This window comes from Charadrius vociferus, unplaced genomic scaffold (assembly GCF_000708025.1).
Source record: "Charadrius vociferus isolate BGI_N301 unplaced genomic scaffold, ASM70802v2 scaffold163, whole genome shotgun sequence".
NCBI lineage: Eukaryota > Metazoa > Chordata > Aves > Charadriiformes > Charadriidae > Charadrius > Charadrius vociferus.
In genome coordinates this window covers 6,921-23,673 of record NW_009648332.1, presented here as the reverse complement: position 1 = coordinate 23,673, position 16,753 = coordinate 6,921, and the positions used below count along the sequence as shown (strand labels likewise).

General features: G+C 36.7%; 1 protein-coding gene across 1 annotated transcript in view; it reads left to right on the top strand.

Annotated features, from left to right (window-relative positions):
- The window catches only part of HOOK1 (hook microtubule-tethering protein 1), a 20,940-nt gene extending 4,873 nt beyond the window's left edge, over positions 1-16,067 (top strand). The window contains exons 6-21 of the mRNA XM_009884581.1: positions 1,122-1,184; positions 2,059-2,142; positions 5,051-5,217; positions 5,797-5,937; positions 7,239-7,440; positions 8,151-8,261; positions 8,515-8,602; positions 8,688-8,748; positions 9,303-9,443; positions 10,091-10,178; positions 11,010-11,044; positions 11,640-11,722; positions 12,106-12,206; positions 12,861-12,962; positions 14,047-14,115; positions 15,197-16,067. Of these exons, the coding sequence (XP_009882883.1) occupies positions 1,122-1,184; positions 2,059-2,142; positions 5,051-5,217; positions 5,797-5,937; positions 7,239-7,440; positions 8,151-8,261; positions 8,515-8,602; positions 8,688-8,748; positions 9,303-9,443; positions 10,091-10,178; positions 11,010-11,044; positions 11,640-11,722; positions 12,106-12,206; positions 12,861-12,962; positions 14,047-14,115; positions 15,197-15,355 (1,695 nt within the window). The 3' untranslated portion in view covers positions 15,356-16,067. The remainder of the gene's footprint in view (positions 1-1,121; positions 1,185-2,058; positions 2,143-5,050; positions 5,218-5,796; positions 5,938-7,238; positions 7,441-8,150; positions 8,262-8,514; positions 8,603-8,687; positions 8,749-9,302; positions 9,444-10,090; positions 10,179-11,009; positions 11,045-11,639; positions 11,723-12,105; positions 12,207-12,860; positions 12,963-14,046; positions 14,116-15,196) is intronic.
- The last annotated feature ends 686 nt before the right edge of the window (positions 16,068-16,753 follow it).

Sequence of the window (16,753 nt, the reverse complement as noted above, 5' to 3'; positions counted from 1 at the left end):
TACTTCTCAAAATTATCTGGGAGGATCAGGACCAAGCAGGCCCCAGACCTCAACCAAGAGGTTTTGATTTTAGTCTCATGTGCCCAAACACAGAACTTTTTGGAGGCAATAAATGCTTAAGATTGCCTGTTTCACACAAGAAATGTTATCTCGTTGCCAACTGCCAATTATACTGGAGTCAGGTTCTGAAATTTCTGTTCCAGTGTTGCAGTCTTGGACCCAAAGTTAAACTGATCATAACTGTTTGTGAGGCTACATTGTTCTAACAGACCATTCCAGCATCTGATTTACAAACTCCCAGCTGCATGTCTTCTATTCCTGTCATGGTGTGCTCCCCCAGGTATCTTAATTGGTTCTTAGTTGAATCATCTCAGTGGTCCAGCTCACAGCATAGCTCTACAGTCGCTCGCATCTGTGAGCTTCAGGACTGTGAAATAGAGTACGGAGGGAGGTAAAAACTAAATGCTGACTTTGTTGAAGAAAATGTAATGTGTAATTGCACCCTCGTCAAGGTAGCAGTGGAGTTGGTAGTAGGCTTTAAAACTTAGATTTACATTGACTATATGGTCTTTAAAGCTATAAATGCCCTGTTGGGAGAAATAAATCCATAAGCCTCTTGTTTGTTGTATTCTGACCAATCAAACTTTATTTCTGAAGAACTGTTGACAAACATACTGTGTACATCTTTGCACAGGAAATCAGTGAGAGCTATGTTAATGTTCCCATTGTTTGCTTAATGGCAATTAATGTGACCCAAAGAAGTGTGATAGCTATTAAGTTAATTGAGTGAAATCCCATCTTCTGGTTCACTCCATTTTTAACTTGACTAGAGGGTGACAATGACTTCAACAGATCAGATTCATCCAATAAGATGTTACTGCTAACTTGGTTAATTTGGGGAGGGTGTGTATGTGTGTGTTGGGGGGGGTGTGTTAAAAAAAAAAAAGACATACTGGATTTGTTTAAATCCTTTAGCAGTCATGAAGTGCTTTCATTATTAATCTGTTTTGATATATTGAAGGCATGCAAGGACATGGAAAATACAATTGGTGCTCAGTAGACAGGGAATGTACAGGTATTTAACCTCTAATTTAAGCTTGTTTTCTTTCCTATTTCTGTAGCTCATGAGCAAGGAAATAACGGGTCCTTCCACAAGTGATGCATCAAGTGAAATGGAACAGCAGGTAACTGCCTGATATTTGTTGCCCTTGTAGTTCAAGCCTGAACAATAATTTGGTATCTTGCCATCCCTTAAATGAAGAGGAGGGCTGTTCTTCCTCTCCAGTCCTAAATGTTAAATTAAAGAACCTGAACAATAAACAGCACTCTTCTGTCTTCTCTCTGCACAAACCGCTTGGTCTGTTTTCCACTCAGAGCTGATCTGAGTAAACCATACAGGTTCACAAAGGGCAGAGCAACATACTGATGCAGGCAGAGAATACTCAATAAAGTAATGGTATTTTTTAATGCTAATTAGGTGAAAAGTTATGTGCTATTTTATAGCTTCTTTAAAAAAATAAGAATGCAGTGACTGCTATGTCATCTTCCTGGATGAAGTAACACTGGCCAGTGCAAACCATGTCAGTCTAAACACTTCAGCTTATTTTTAAGGGGTCTTGAAAATTCTTGATAACCTCAACACTACAAGGTGTTGCACATAAAATGAAGTTGTCTTTAAAAGTAGCTGCCTGTAAAGGAACACCAGTATTTCTATTCGGAGATGTAGGGCATTTAATTTAACAGGCAGGGATTTTGAAACTGACACCATGCATGTTCCTGTGTTGGGTTTTGTTATGATTTTCGCCAAGTTGTTGTGTTGAATCTGGATGCCACTCTGAGTTTCAAGAATTTACATATTACATGTAGTAGCCATTTAAAATGCAGGTGAAATGAACAGAGATTCTGACCTAACAGTGTACATATAGGTTTCTGTGTCAATGTGGGCACCTAACATCCTTCTTAAACAATTGGTAGGAGCAATTGAGACATTTTAGAAGCTAGAACTGTGAGTACTTTGGATATGGGCCAGAATGATTGACTATCTTATTTTTTTAAAAGCTTAAAAAAGCTTTGGAAGATCTTCAGGAAGCATTAGCAGAAAAAGAAGAGTTGGCGCAAAGGTGTCAAGAGCTAGATTTACAGGTAAGAAACAACAAGTCGCTTATTTCTTTAATATGTAGTGGTGCTGCTATTAAGATGCAGAAATTCTGAAGGGCAAAGTGAATTTTGCAGTTACTTAAGTTTCTGTGAGAATTCTTAGGTGTTTGTGTGGGAAAAGCAATCATTCTGTACTCCAAAATGCAATTACTGGAAACAGTTTTCTGATTGAAGTGTAAGCTGAGGTCCTGTGCCAGCTGTTAACTCAAAGGTGCTTTGGTCTGCTAGCTTTATGTTTAGCCCTAGAAGCAGGTAGCCACCAAAACAATGCTTTCATGGCTTTAAAAATTGCCCATTTCATTTTTAGTCACTGCTTCTTCTAGTCTTTTGTACTCTGTCCAAACAATCCAGTTTGTGTAATAATCAGTCATTAGATTTAATCATAGGAAAATAGTGCTGTTTTCAATAGGAGTTGATGAAAGACTAAAATTTGAAATTTATCTAAAATTTACTCTTTCTTGTACGCAGTTGCAGCATGGAGGCTATTTTGGGAAATAAAAATAATGGAAACTAATAGATCCTTGCTGACGTTTTCAAACCACACTAATAATAGGCCTACTTTTGTTTTTAATTGATATAGAAGTTAATCAAGCCTCTTTTTAGAAAAAGGAGGGAGGACTTCGTAACAATAAAGAGGAACTTGCTTTTCAATCAACTTTTTAAAGAAAAAATGGATTTTTTTTTTTTCTTTCTATGTTAGCCCTAAGTCTGATTCCACTTTTTTGGCACTATAATCTGAGAATAGATAGAGGTTCATCTGGTAAGGCAGTGCATCCTGGATTTGATTTTGTACAAAGAGAACATTTGGGTGGCATCTCCAGGGTACTATACTGGCCGTATGAGCCCCTGCAAAAAAAACCCCAAAAAACCAAAAAAAAAACCCCTCACAAAACCAGAGGCCAATTTTACATTTTTTAAAGGTAATGATGACTGAAAAGTAGAATTATGTAAGTAGCTCATAGCTAATTGCCATGCCCAGGAAGCTGCTGTTAGAATTGAATTGATACTTCATTTCATTTTTTCTTGAGGCAGTAATAAGTTTTCCTAGTGAAAGCAGAGATCTAAAAACGCTGTGAGCAGGATCTGCAGGAGAAAATGATTTCTTTTAAATGGGCAAGAGGATAGATTTGAGAGCTGAACTCACAGATTACAGTTGTTAAACTTCAAAAAGTGTGTTCACTGTCCAAAAGCTCTCTCTTCTAGAGGTGCTGGGATAACAACTTAATTACACTTTCTGCTTCCATTAGGTGACTTAGTATGTCTCACAAGAGAAGTCCCAGGCTTTCTCCTCTCTCACAAATTTCTCTTTTGAGATTTCTCTATTAATTAATGATCACATACACAAAGCCAGTTGCTTGTAACATAGTGTGGGCCAGGTGAGGGCGTGAGAGGTGTTTGAGGGAAAGGTACTGCTGAGCATAACCAGATGAGTTAATGACACCATAGCTCTTTAATACTGGGACATGTTTTTAAAATATCTCTTCATAATTTGTGTTGATTTTGACACCGCTTCTGTTACGTTGAAATAATAGAAAAGAAGAAAAAATTATTAGAAAGGAACTGAGATGAGATGAAAAGTTTGTTTTGAGTTGTGTGAAAGTTTCTTTTTTTTTTTTTTAAAGTCTGAGACTGGTGTTCTTTTAATGTGATTCTAAAAGCGTGAACGTTGTGCATGTGTAAGGAGTGGCTGAACCTTGAACAGGAAGTATTACGCTGAGCAAGGCTCAGGTATGCTCTCTACTCACAGATGTTTGTGTGCATGTCTGTAGTAAAGTGACATCCGGAATGTAAAAAGGAGTGAACTAGAAAGCCAGCATCTAATGAAGTGGTAGATTAATAACTGTTTTGTTTCTTACATCTCTTTGACTGATAGACTTTTAGATTGACTGCAAACAAACAGGTTTTTAATACTGCATACTTTAGGTTATATCTGATGTTTTATCTAATGTCGCCATGATATGTTGGGTTTTTTAAATTTTATTTATTTGAAGCCATAATATTGACTGACACTTCTCATTTAAACTAATTCTTAATAAATTCACTTGTAAGGTCTCAGTCTTCCTTGATATTTTCCAAGAGTATAAGAAAGGTAGGTTTTCTTTATGATTCAGGAAAACATAACCCAAAAAGCATATTGTCCCTGTTTTAAATGCCAGTTAACTAACACATGCTACATGCTCTTATGTTTGACAGGATGTTAAAATTAACACAACAGCTTTCACTAGAAAAACTTTAAAGGTTCTATCCTCTTAATCCTTCCCCATTTTTATGGCTGTTAATATACTTACTGTTTCAATAAAGTGTTGTATTCTCATTTGCTTAGCTGTGAACACTTTCAATATCAAACTTGTTTGATTGTTGCAAAAAATGCATGCTCTATATGAAGCTGTCTAGGTTTTTTCTTTTGCGTGTGTGCTTATTAGCTTATGGTGCCTGGAACCGCTTCTTGCGCAACCGTTCACTGCTGAGCGCACGGCAGTACTGTGTTAGTGTGATAGCCAGTGCCATCCTGCTTTTTATTGTTAAGTATAAGCAAGATGGAGGGTACTTTTACACCAATCCTTGAAAGTTCTTTGGTTTTTTGTTTTGTACGGCGTCCATGGTATCTTTTTAAATGAAAGTACCAGTTCCTCTCCATGTTACATCGTCTGCCTTTACCATGGTTTCAGCTCCAAAAAATTTGTCTTTTTTTAGAGGGACTTTTCCTTTAGTGCTTCATAACTGTCATACACTAAAGCATCTGTATGCTCAAGTATGCTATGTAAATTACATTCTAAAATTTCTAAACGCTCAACCTTTTTCATAAACTAATTTGGTGATGTACTGCTGTCTTGCTGTGGTTCTTTCCAGTTGGACAGGTCTTACAATGTTGATGATGTTTTATCTGCACTAGGTGGCTGCCCTCCAGGATGAAAAAAACAGCTTGATGTCAGAAAATGAGATTATGAATGACAGGCTAGATCAATTAGACGACTCTCTTGATGATCCAAATACTGTGGTTGCAAAAAAGTATTTTCATGCACAGTTGCAGCTGGAGCAACTGCAAGAAGAAAACTTCAGGTATAAAATGATTTGTCTCAAAAATCCCTTGCTAGTCATGTCAAATATATCCTGAGAATTTCTGGTACTCTTTCAGCATTTTCCATCTCAATTTCTTTTTCTATAAAAGGTTTCTGGTACTGCAAAAAACGTATTTTTAAAGACAGTCCTTACCTTTAAAAAGTAAAAGAAACTGTTAGTTGTTGTAGGAAATATTGTTTTAGAATTGCCACATTGTAGCCATTTGACACTTCAAAAAAGCTGAGGGAAAGCAGAAAATGAGTGCTGAAGTGATTTGTGTGAAAACAAAACAGAAAACCGTAAACCTCCCCAAAACCACCGTATCTCTTTACAGATCCCTATGAGGGGAACAATTTCTCTCTTCATTTGATCCCTTGATATTGATATGCTAAATTTGCAGTATGTAATCCATTGTGATTTAACAGGTAGATAATAAAATGTTCCATGCTTACAGTACATTTTTCTGGCTACTTTAATCAATAGGTTTCCATTGTCTTATTTTTAATAGCTCTAGCACTAAATGAAAAAATGTGTAATAATGGTGAGTTCTTAACAGAGATCCTGTTTTTGATCTGGTAGGCTTGAAGCTGCAAAGGATGATTATCGTGTCCATTGTGAAGACCTAGAAAAACAATTGATTGAACTGCAACATAGAAACAATGAACTAACCTCTTTGGCAGAAGAATCTAGAGCCTTGAAAGATGAAAATGATATTCTTAGGTATGTAATAGAGAGAGCTCCCCGCACACCCATTAGGAGGATTTAATGGCTAAATCTAAGGCTTTATATTGAACAAGATCTTTTTCTGAGGCGTTATTTCTGCAGATAGGTCTTATCTGAATGAGATATAAAATAAATGTTGGAAAAGGGCCCTTTGACAGAGCAGAAGAGGAGTGGAAGCTTTCAGGCATAGCCTCTGTTGTTAGAGTAGTAGAGAAGAGTAGAGACGTGGAAGAGTAGTAACATGGAATTTTTCTGTGAAGCAGGATTACTCAATACAGAAATTATTCTTCATGTAGGATCAAAGGTGAAGAAATTTTTAGAGGGGCTGTGTGCATTCTTATTAAGGGGACATTTGTGTTGACAAGAGGCTGCCTCTTCTGGTATAGAAAAACATACATGCAGCTAGAACTTCGACATAACTTTTGGTGTCAGCATTCTAAGCTATATTTATATTCGTAACATGATTAACAAAATGAAGATGAAATACACAATAACCTCGAGGAGAATAAAATTCCAGTTTGGATAAACTACATTAAATACCAGACCACCCAAGAAATATCCAAAGCAAATCATATTGCAAAAGCAGGTCTGCTATTCATAAAATAGTATGAATAAAACATGGAAAGAAAAGTGGTTTCAGGTGTTTAACTTATAGTGATTCTTAAATAACATCTGAAACTACTATAGACTACTTCCATAATTTTCTTGTACTAGCTTCTAGTGATATGAGATGGCAGATACTAAACACAGGTATTAAAACTAATTTATGTATTTCTGATCCAAATATTTTCTTACCATGTAGATTTTTGTTAATGATCAGCTGGTAATTCTTGGTCGTATCTGCTAATGATCACTTTCATAGTGCAGTTATGTTCTAATTATCTGTAATTATGCATAAACCTGCAATGAGGATGTCTGCCTGTTTTTCTTTACCAGGTACAAGTACTTTGAGATGACTGTCTAGCGCAGGATGTTGTGGTGCATTTACATTGCACCCCACAGAATAATTCCCTAGAGATATTTGACATACTAACCTTTGCTTGTACTTCTGGCATACAAATGTCAGTCTTACTCCCACTTAAACCCTGTGGTGATTTCGGTTTTCATAAGCAATCTTTGCATAATGCAAGTTTGCGTTGATTATGCATTTAAAAATAAAGCACTAAGATTTAACTCTGCTGTTCAGCGTGTTGCGTCTGCCTTTGAAAATAGCTTGAATGTGCATGAAAGCAGAATTTGACTTTTTTAATCTTTGGAAGAAACATACTCTTACTTCTAATTCCTCTTTGTACTTTAAGGACTACTGCAGACAAGGCAAGTAAGCTGGAATCAACTGTTGAAGTGTATCGTAAAAAGCTACAGGATCTGAATGACTTCCGCAGGCAAGTCAAATCTCTGCAAGAAACCAACATGATGTATATGCACAATACAGTCAGTCTGGAGGATGAACTGAAGAAAGCCAATGCAGCACGTGCCCAACTGGAAACCTACAAAAGACAGGTAAGGCTGCACCTGTACTTACCGTGTTACTTTTTCCTCAGTTGTCTTACCCAAATAATTTTATTTTAGTTATGTTTCAATGAAAAAAAATTGAACAACTTAATTTAACAGCCCATGGACTTAACCTGTGTTCTCCCCTTAGAATTTCTTATTCGTGAAAACTCCTTTTTACTCTGCCATTCAGTTTCTTGTTTTCCTTGTTCATTGAACTAGCAAGCTTAACTGTAGTTGCCCTCTCAACTGATTGGTTGGCCGCACTTTGTGGGCTTTTCTTCTTTACTATGACTGAGGTAATTTGTGTGCCTGGGAGGGGTTGTTCAACTATTACTGAGATCACTTGTATGTAATATTCTTAACTTTTTTCATGAAGATTTATTTTAAACTGTAGAAGTTTGATTTCAGTTTCACTTATTTCAGTAGTAATTAAGTGATGCAGGAGGTAAATATTAAACACCACCCCCCCCCCCCAAAAAAAAACCCCAAAACAAAAAACCCAAGGCCAACAAAAACCAAAACCAAACAAACAAAAAAACAAACCCAACAATAAAAAAACCCCAAACACCACACCCCCATCCCATCTCCCATTCCCCAAGCTTGGAGGACTAGTTATTTGTTTTGGCTGAACTGGGCAGAAGGGAAGGTTTTAACATAGCTTTTAAAGGTAGCATCTTGCAACATTCACGTGCTGAATATAGACTTTTTATAAAAAGGTTCAGGAGCTTCATAACAAACTGTCTGAAGAATCAAAAAGAGCTGATAAACTAGCATTTGAAATGAAGCGACTTGAAGAAAAACACGAAGCTTTAATCAAAGAAAAAGAGGTAAGTCTCTTGAATGAGAGTTTATTTGAACACCTAATAAATCTTTTTCAAATGCTCTGCTGGAGGAAAACCTTCCCAGAATTAGTGCTGCTGTAAAAATGTTTAGCAACACGTATGTGTCTGTATGTATACACATATAAAACACGAAATATGTCTTAAAAATGTGTGTGTGTCAGTACTATTCTTGGTTAGTGTTATTTGGTCTTAAAGTGATGCAGTATGACTTAATTCCACCTCAAACGTATCTTCTTAGAGACTGATAGTACAGTGTGATGCATTAAAAGAGACAAATGAAGAGCTCCGGTATTCACAGATGCAGCAGGATCATCTGAGTCAAACAGGTATTGCTTCATCTTCAGACTATTTTTTTTGGTATATTAGTGATTTCTTTAATTTTGTTAAATCAAAATTCTCATGCAATTTCAGGTGCATCTCGTGTTAAAAGCCATGAGAATCTTGCTGCTGAAATTCTGCCAGTGGAATATCGGTAAGGTGTATATATAGGTATATTTTTGGCAACAGGACTCTCTTCCACTTCTTGCTTTCCCTCCATGATGCTTGTCTGGACCCCCATGTAGCTGTTAATAATAATTATTTCCCCTTACTATAATTACTTTGCATTCTTTCTTAAAAGTGTATTGGATTGCTATATATAAAGTTTGACTTGAAACATCCTCTTTAAGGAGCGTAACAATTCTTAGCTTGCCACTGGCAGACAGAATAAATAAATAATACACAGCAACTGAGGCAGAACTGCTAAAGGCTAGCCAATATTACTTTTAAAGTCTGGCAGAGTGAAACATAAAGGCACAAGAAAGTCTGGGTTTGGAGTGACTTAATTTAAAACTTTGCTCGGGTCTCTAACTACTGTGGTGTTTAAAAGTTGTAAGTTACCTTTTAACAACAAATTGCTTAACTCCAACTATATCCTTAAGCAGAACTTGTTTACTTGAAGGTTGGGGGAGCGAACAGGAATATTACCTCTTACTCTTAGTCACATTTCCTTTATTAACAGTGACTTTTTTGTTCTTTTTAATTCAGAGAAATGTTTATTCGTCTGCAGCATGAAAATAAGATGCTTCTATTACAACAAGAAGGATCAGAAAATGAACGTATTACAGAGCTCCAGGAACAGCTGGAGCAAAAGCATCGGACAGTGAATGAACTAGAAACTGAGAAAAGGTGATGGGTGAAACTTTATCTCAAAATATAGCAAAAAGGGATTTCTAGACCTTCAGAGCAGCCTTGTGGCTTGCGTCTGTGGAGTAGCACTGTGCAGGAAGCCAATTATCCTTTTTTTTTTTCCCCACCAGTGTAATCATGAACAAAAGGTTATGAAGAAGCAAGAAGGAAAGTAGCTTAAATGTGGTATTGTAAAATGCGGTAGATCTGTGTGTAGTGTACTCTGAAGAAAGCGTTGCTTATAGGACATTCTCAGCTCTGAAAGATTCTTGGTAGACCAAGAGTGGATGTAAACTATTTCTAGAACTTCAGACTAATCATGTTGTAACACTGGGATATGATCTGAGTTGCTCTATCGATTAAGGAACGCTGAAAGCATTTTACTAGGATATGAGATTTTAGTTTGCTCAAAACTTAAAATGAGTCTGGGTCTCTCATTATAACATGTTTAATAAAGCTGCCATGTGTTTGTTTCAGCAGAAGTTCAAGTCAAACGAAAAGCATTTGAAATTGGTTTCTTTGTTTCTTAAATCCTTTGTGGCTGGGTAAACCCTTAGAAAAATTATCATCCAGGCATGAAACAGAAAAACCTAATTGTCTGTTGTGCTCTATCTAGATGGGTAATAGCTGTCTTTTCTTCCTAAAAGGCTAAATGAAGAGCGTATTGGGGAGTTACAACAGCAGATTGAAGATCTGCAAAAGACTTTACAGGAGCAGGGATCCAAGACTGAAGGAGTAAGTGAAAGTTCAGGCTTCTTGACCTTGAAGACATCTTGCCAGTTTTGTTTAAAATCCTTCAGTGTGACATCGAGTCGTTTGTTTAGATGTGCTTCTTCTTTTGCAGCATGTCTAGTGCTGATAACTACTAAGAAGGCAGGATCATGGTTTGGTGTGCACTTTTTTGTTTGGGTTTGTTTTTTTTTTTTTAAATTAGTTTGAAATGCACTAGTTCATGCAGTAGTAAGAGTAAGCAAGCTCTGAAGCCCCTTTGAGTCACCCACCCCGCCCCCTAACTTAAACAAACATCTTTCAAAAGACATTGCAAGCAAAGATCTTAAACAACTGAGGCTGTTCAATGTATTCTAGAAACTCGCTCCTGCCTGAAAACAGCTCCCTCAGTTTATGTAATGCAGACTTGGCTCCACTGTATTCAGAGCAGATGAGTTTAGTCTCTACAGTATGAGACTCCACAAGACCCCCGCACCAACTGCCTTTCCATTGTAAAGCTCATATTTTATGTGATTCCTTCCCTACGCCTTCTTTAAGGAACTCTATAACACTTCTACCTTCCGCTTGATTTTTAAAAATCTCTAGTTTCATCATTAAATGGTTGTATAGTGAAAAGGACAGCTTTAAAGAAAAAACATGGTGGAATTAGTATCTGTGATGCAAAAAATATGAATGCAGTTACAGAAATGCATGAAAAAAATGAAGTTTTCTAAGGATTTGTTTGGTTTGACTTATTTAGGTGCGCTGAGAATTCTTGGCTGATTTGTAAGAGCACTTTAACATTGCATGGTATGAAATACTGAAATATAACTGAATTTTAACTCTTTCCTTTCATAGTCTAGCAACCTGAAGCAGAAATTGGCAGCACATATGTAAGTAAGGCACATGCATCCACAATAGCTTGCTTATGCTAACTAATTTGACTGTTGTAGCACAGAAACTGCCTAAGCCTTTGTAGGGATATCTTGTTTTCCTACGCCACTGATTTGAGAATCATGCATGTAGTTAACACTAAGCGTTAGTGTTCTAGTTTTGTCTACTCTGATCATGACAATCTTGTAATACTAGTATCCACCTCACTGTCTCTTCATCACCAATAGCATTTTAACTGCTGTGATTCTACAACAGACTGCTAAAACCATCACTCTTGTTGGACTCAAAACATCATTTTTCTGAAATACTTCCACCCTTTCAGCAGACATAGTTCCTGCTAAGGAGATGCTGGAGGTGGTTTTTTGTTAATTTTCTGTTTTATTTCTAGTTTTAGGGAAATCGGACTCAATTCAGAAGTCACAACTTTTATGGTTCTTCAAAAATACATACTATGTTTCTATTTAAACTCAAAAGAATTGCCAGAGTTTATAATAGTTGTTTAAACACTTCCAGCGTCAAGTTTTGTCTTTCAGCTTTTAAAACTATATGGAATTAATTGTGAGGTTAAATCTTAGCGCAGCCTTTCATTCACAGGGAAAAGTTGAATGAAGTTCATGATGAGTTACAGAAGAAAGAGGCTGATCTTGCAGAGCTCCAGCCTGATGTTAGTCAGAACCGTAAGTTGTTTTGAGTGGTTTGGGTTTTTTTTTTTTTAATGAGACTATGTTTCTTCTGAAATGATTCCCATAGTCAGTGGACTATAGGATACTTGTCTGCATAAGGCTTTCTACTACAGCTCAGCTTTAAACCTGAAAGGGGGGGTGGGTGTGGTAGGCAGGGAGAGGTTCAGGGGGGCTTTGTTTTGTTAAACAATACTCTGCAAAATGAGAATTCAGGATCAGGCGGGACCTTATACTACAACTGAAACAAAAATGAGAATTGAGAAAGTTGTGTGGTAGCTAGACAGTTTATTTGGAAGGTGGTTAAATCAAGAGAATGCAGAAGCCTCGAAAGTACCATGTCTATTTTTATTGTGTATGTCTTTGATTTCTGTAAATAGCCCAGAAGATTGGAGAGCTGGAAGCAGCTTTGCGAAAAAAAGATGAGGATATGAAAGCAATGGAAGAAAGATACAAAATGTACCTTGAGAAAGCAAGAAATGTGAGTGACGCATTTCTGAACATATACATTCCTCCCTCAAATTGGTAAACAGATTGATTTGAGTCCGCATCCATCCCCCCCCAATTAAAATTAGTAGCTACATGTTGCATTTTTAGTCAAGTTGGTCGACTGCAGTCAAAGTGTATGAGAGAATGGTGTTTAGCCTAAAGCATGAGATGCATTTATGATTCTTTAGCAGGGACTCTTTATCAGGGAGTGTAGCGATAGGATGAGGCATAATGGTTTTAAACTGGAAGAGGGTAGATTTAGATTAGATATTAGGAAAAAATTCTTTACTCTGAGGGTGGTAAGGCACTGGAACAGGTTGCCCAGAGAGGTTGTTGAGGCCCCAATCCTGGAGGTGTTCAAGGCCAGGCTGGAGGTGGCCTTGGGCAACCTGGTCTAGTGGGAGGTGTCCCTGCCCATGGCAGGGGGTTGGAACTCGATGATCTTTAAGGTTTTCCAACTCTAACCATTTTATGATTCCTTTGTACCCTCTGATATCTTCTGTTGTACAGTGAAACAGCCTAATTTTCATCATAATTCCCTAGCTAGTGCTTAGTCTGTTTTCCTGTTTTGCCTGTAAGCAAATGAGATGCAGAGCTGTTGAGTATCAAACCTGACTTTGTAATACTTTTGTTTTGCCTTGTACAGGTGATAAAAACCTTAGACCCCAAGCTAAATCCAGCATCAGCAGAAATTATGTTACTCAGAAAACAGATAATGGAGAAAGACAAAAAAATTGAAGCACTAGAGGTAAAAATTTACCTATATTTAATAATAGCTTTTAATATGTTCTGCTGTCTTTGATATTGCACACTCAAGTTACTGTTTCCTAATGATCCAGTACCCTTCAATGCTGCATTCAGTCAGAAACTGCACGGAGATTTTTAGTTTGACTTAATTAACCTTGTATCCTGGCTGTCAGAGCAGTTTACTTTTCAATGATATTTTTCAATGTATAACTGAATCTCTAATTTGGATTCTTTCTATACTCTCTGAAAAGCTGTAAGTGAAATACTTCATAAGACCAATGGTTTTTCTGTGTTACAGTAACTTGTACAGAGCTGCAGAGTCAGACCTTTGTCAGTAGTAGTATAACTTAGAATGGAATGAGGGACTAGCTATTTGAGCAGTGATCTGTTTAATTTGCTAGACCCCTGGTGTCAGTGGCTTCATGTACTGGAGTTCTTAACAGGTTTTACTCTTCTATATAGTTTTTAATTCAGTAAATTCTGCTTGGCTGAAATCCTGAAAGGGTTGTTGACAGTAGTCCAAGGACCAAAAAAAACCCACGGGAAACACTGCATTGAGTTTTATAGCGATATTGATGGGACTAGTAAGAATAGTTACCTGAGCAGATATAAAATTCCTCATCGTGAGTTAGTAGGCTGAAAGGTCTGACTTTAAGGAGTGCTGTGGTCTCAGATTTCTTCTATGTGTATGTACTAGGGGAGTGTACTATATAGTAGCAGTTCAGTAACATAATAAGAATATTCAGCCACTAGAGGTATATTCTTTTCTTTGACTATTCAAGTACAAGAATTACTAAATTATTTATAGACTTTCTGATACACCCTAGACTTTCATGCATTTCCCCTCAACACAACCTCAAAGTATGTTTCTAAGTTGAAAAGTTTAGCCTCTCCTTGAAGTAGTCTATAACTTCTCTGAGTCATTTATGGAAGTATCTTTGTTTACATTTCTAAGCCTTCTACTTATTTTGCATACTTCAGCATTTCTGCTGTGTGCGTTTATTTTGCTCACCAGAGCGTAAATTTATGTAGATTTTTTTTTGTTTGTTTTAATTGGGATTGTCTTCTCTATTGTCTGCTTGCAGGCTGAATTCAAACTTGCGAAGTTACGTGATTATGAGGAAAAGCTAATTGTGACTGCATGGTATAACAAGGTGGGTCAAAAGTTCATCTGTTGGTATCTCAGTAATCAGAAAAATACATTTTGCTAAATGAGTTAGTTAAATCTTACATTGCCATTTTTTTTTCTTTTTAGATTCATTATAAACTGGTGCTTAGGAGAGAAAGCTAATAGTTTAGCTACATGTGGCAGAAAAATCAAACTTGTGGATTAGCATGGCCTCATGTCTAAAATCAGGGAACTAAGGAAAGGAACCAAGCCTGAGAGTTCCGGTTTAAAATGAGATCACTCTCCCATTTGCTAGTTCTGACTTCAAGCCAGAATGCAAACTTGCGTGAGTTCTAGATGGAATTTCCAATTCTATTTAGATAATGCTGACACTGGTATTGCCCAAGTTTTTGATAGCAGCGTAAAGGGAAAATACTTTAACAATCAACTATTTCGTAAAATTCTTTTATGTGTTTTCTGCTTGGCTTTTGTGCATTGGAACAGGAGAGTTAAAATTTTGGCATAGGCCATGACTTGCACTTTAGTAGTCTACTATTTGCTGCCACAAGCTTCCATCTGGGTTTAGCAGGCTAAATACCTGAATGTTCAGTAGCATTTGTTGAAGTTTTGGCGCTTTGGACAAAGGGAGGTCATGGTTCAAAAGGTTTCCAGACTCCTGCTTTAAGGTTTTTTTAGCACAGTGCATGTGAAATAAAGTTAGAGCCATCTTCTCATCCTGCAGCAGTGTTGCAAAGGTTGATAAAATATTTGATGTTAGACGGCTGTGAAAAGGACTGGAGAAAGTTGTTCATATGAAGTAATGTTTAAATAGAGTTTCACAAAGAAAGACTGGAATGGGAAATCAAAAAAGGAAAGTAAAATTAAGTGGCTTACTTAATAAAGGAACAACTTTACAATAAGCTAAAATAAACTCATTCTGTACGAATGTGAATAAATCATATTCAGCCGTGGTTCATACTTTTTATAGCAGCAAAAGGGTATATAAGAGATACAGTAAAAAATTCTGTGTGCATATTAAGTAAGCGTGAGTTTTGTGTAAGAAAGATGGCCAGTGTTTTTCTTCTTCTGTTTTGCTATAGTGTAAATGTTGTTTAATTTATTTGCAGAGCCTAACTCTTCAAAAGCTGGGTATGGAAGCAAGACTAGTTGGCAGTAGTGGTGCCTGCAGAGACGGTCCTGGACGCTCATTCCTAGCTCAACAACGTCACGTTACCAATACCAGAAGGAATCTCACTGTTAAAGTACAGGGTGCAACATCTGATTAAACCACAAGGACCGTGAGGAAAACTTATATGCTAAAGTGTCCTTAAATGTTTTGTAGCTTCCACTTTAACTACTTGATGAAAGAGGACGTTAGCATGGTGGGCAACTGCGAATTCAACATCAGAACCTATCAAGAAGTGATTAAGTTGATCAGTGGTGTGTCTAGAAGGTAGCACATAGTTTTCCAAGTAGAAGGAGATTTAATAACTGCAGTTTGCATTTACAAGCACAACTTAAAAGATTTATATTTGCCTTCAGAATATATTGTAAATATAAAAATTGGCACTATATATATAAAACTTTATTTAATGGGTTTGGGCTAGAAAGTTGACTTTTGTAATGGGAAGATGTTATGCAAAAATGTACTTCAGGAAACTGGCAATATTGGGCATTTTTGCTGGGCTCTTCTAAAAATAAATTTAAAAGACTGGTACCATGTTTTAAAAAATACTTTTTTTTAGACTACGAAGTACAGTTTTAAAAGCATGAACATACTTGCGTTTATAGAAAAAGAAAAAAGTATAGTACCGGTTGACTTGTTATATAACAGAAGACAGGATTTGTTTTGTCATCTCAAGTGAGAAGCAGAATTACTTGGTTTATTTAAAAAAGAAAATATTAAGTTTCTGCATATATACATTAAGGAAAACCTGTCTCTAAGGTGTTGAATTCACTAAAGCCAAATAAGCTGTCTTTTCCTGTGTAAGAAAAAAAGCTATTATAATAATTCAAAAGTCTGGGCTATGTTTTAAAAGTCTGGCGTATTGGTATACAGCATTTATTTGCAGAAAGGGGGTTAGGTGGGAGGGAACCCCATTTATTTCCAGCTATTTATACAACCCTGTGCATAGAAATTATTTTTCCTCTTTTTTTAAATGTAGTTTCCCTTCAGTTATTCTGAACTAACTGTGCTAGGCAGATGGATGAAAGATAGCTTTGCTAGTTGTTAACAGCAAACGTTGTTTGTTGGCAGGGAGCAAAGTGCATTAACTATACTAGTTTTGCAGTATCTCGATTGAAGAAGACAAAATGGGGATTGATATCTGAAATTTGTGTGTGGGAAGCTGCTATCTTTCACAAAACTTGTGTCACTATTTACCAAATGTCTTATTTTTGTTGTGAACTGTATCTTTAGGAAACCTGTTAATGTCCATTCTTTGCAAACTGTCTAGAACAAATTAATTATACCCATGGCGAAATAAAATAAAATTACAGCAGCCCTTAAAATACACTGAATACAATTCTAAAAACTAAGTATTTGAGGGTGCTGTACCAGTCCGTGATCTAATATAAAACTCAGCCATATGTCTGAATGAAAGCTTCTGTCTCTTCACCATAAAGGCCATGTTTGCATTGAGAGCAGGGTTTGGCTTTGCGGAGTTTGTTTTGAATTGTGAAAT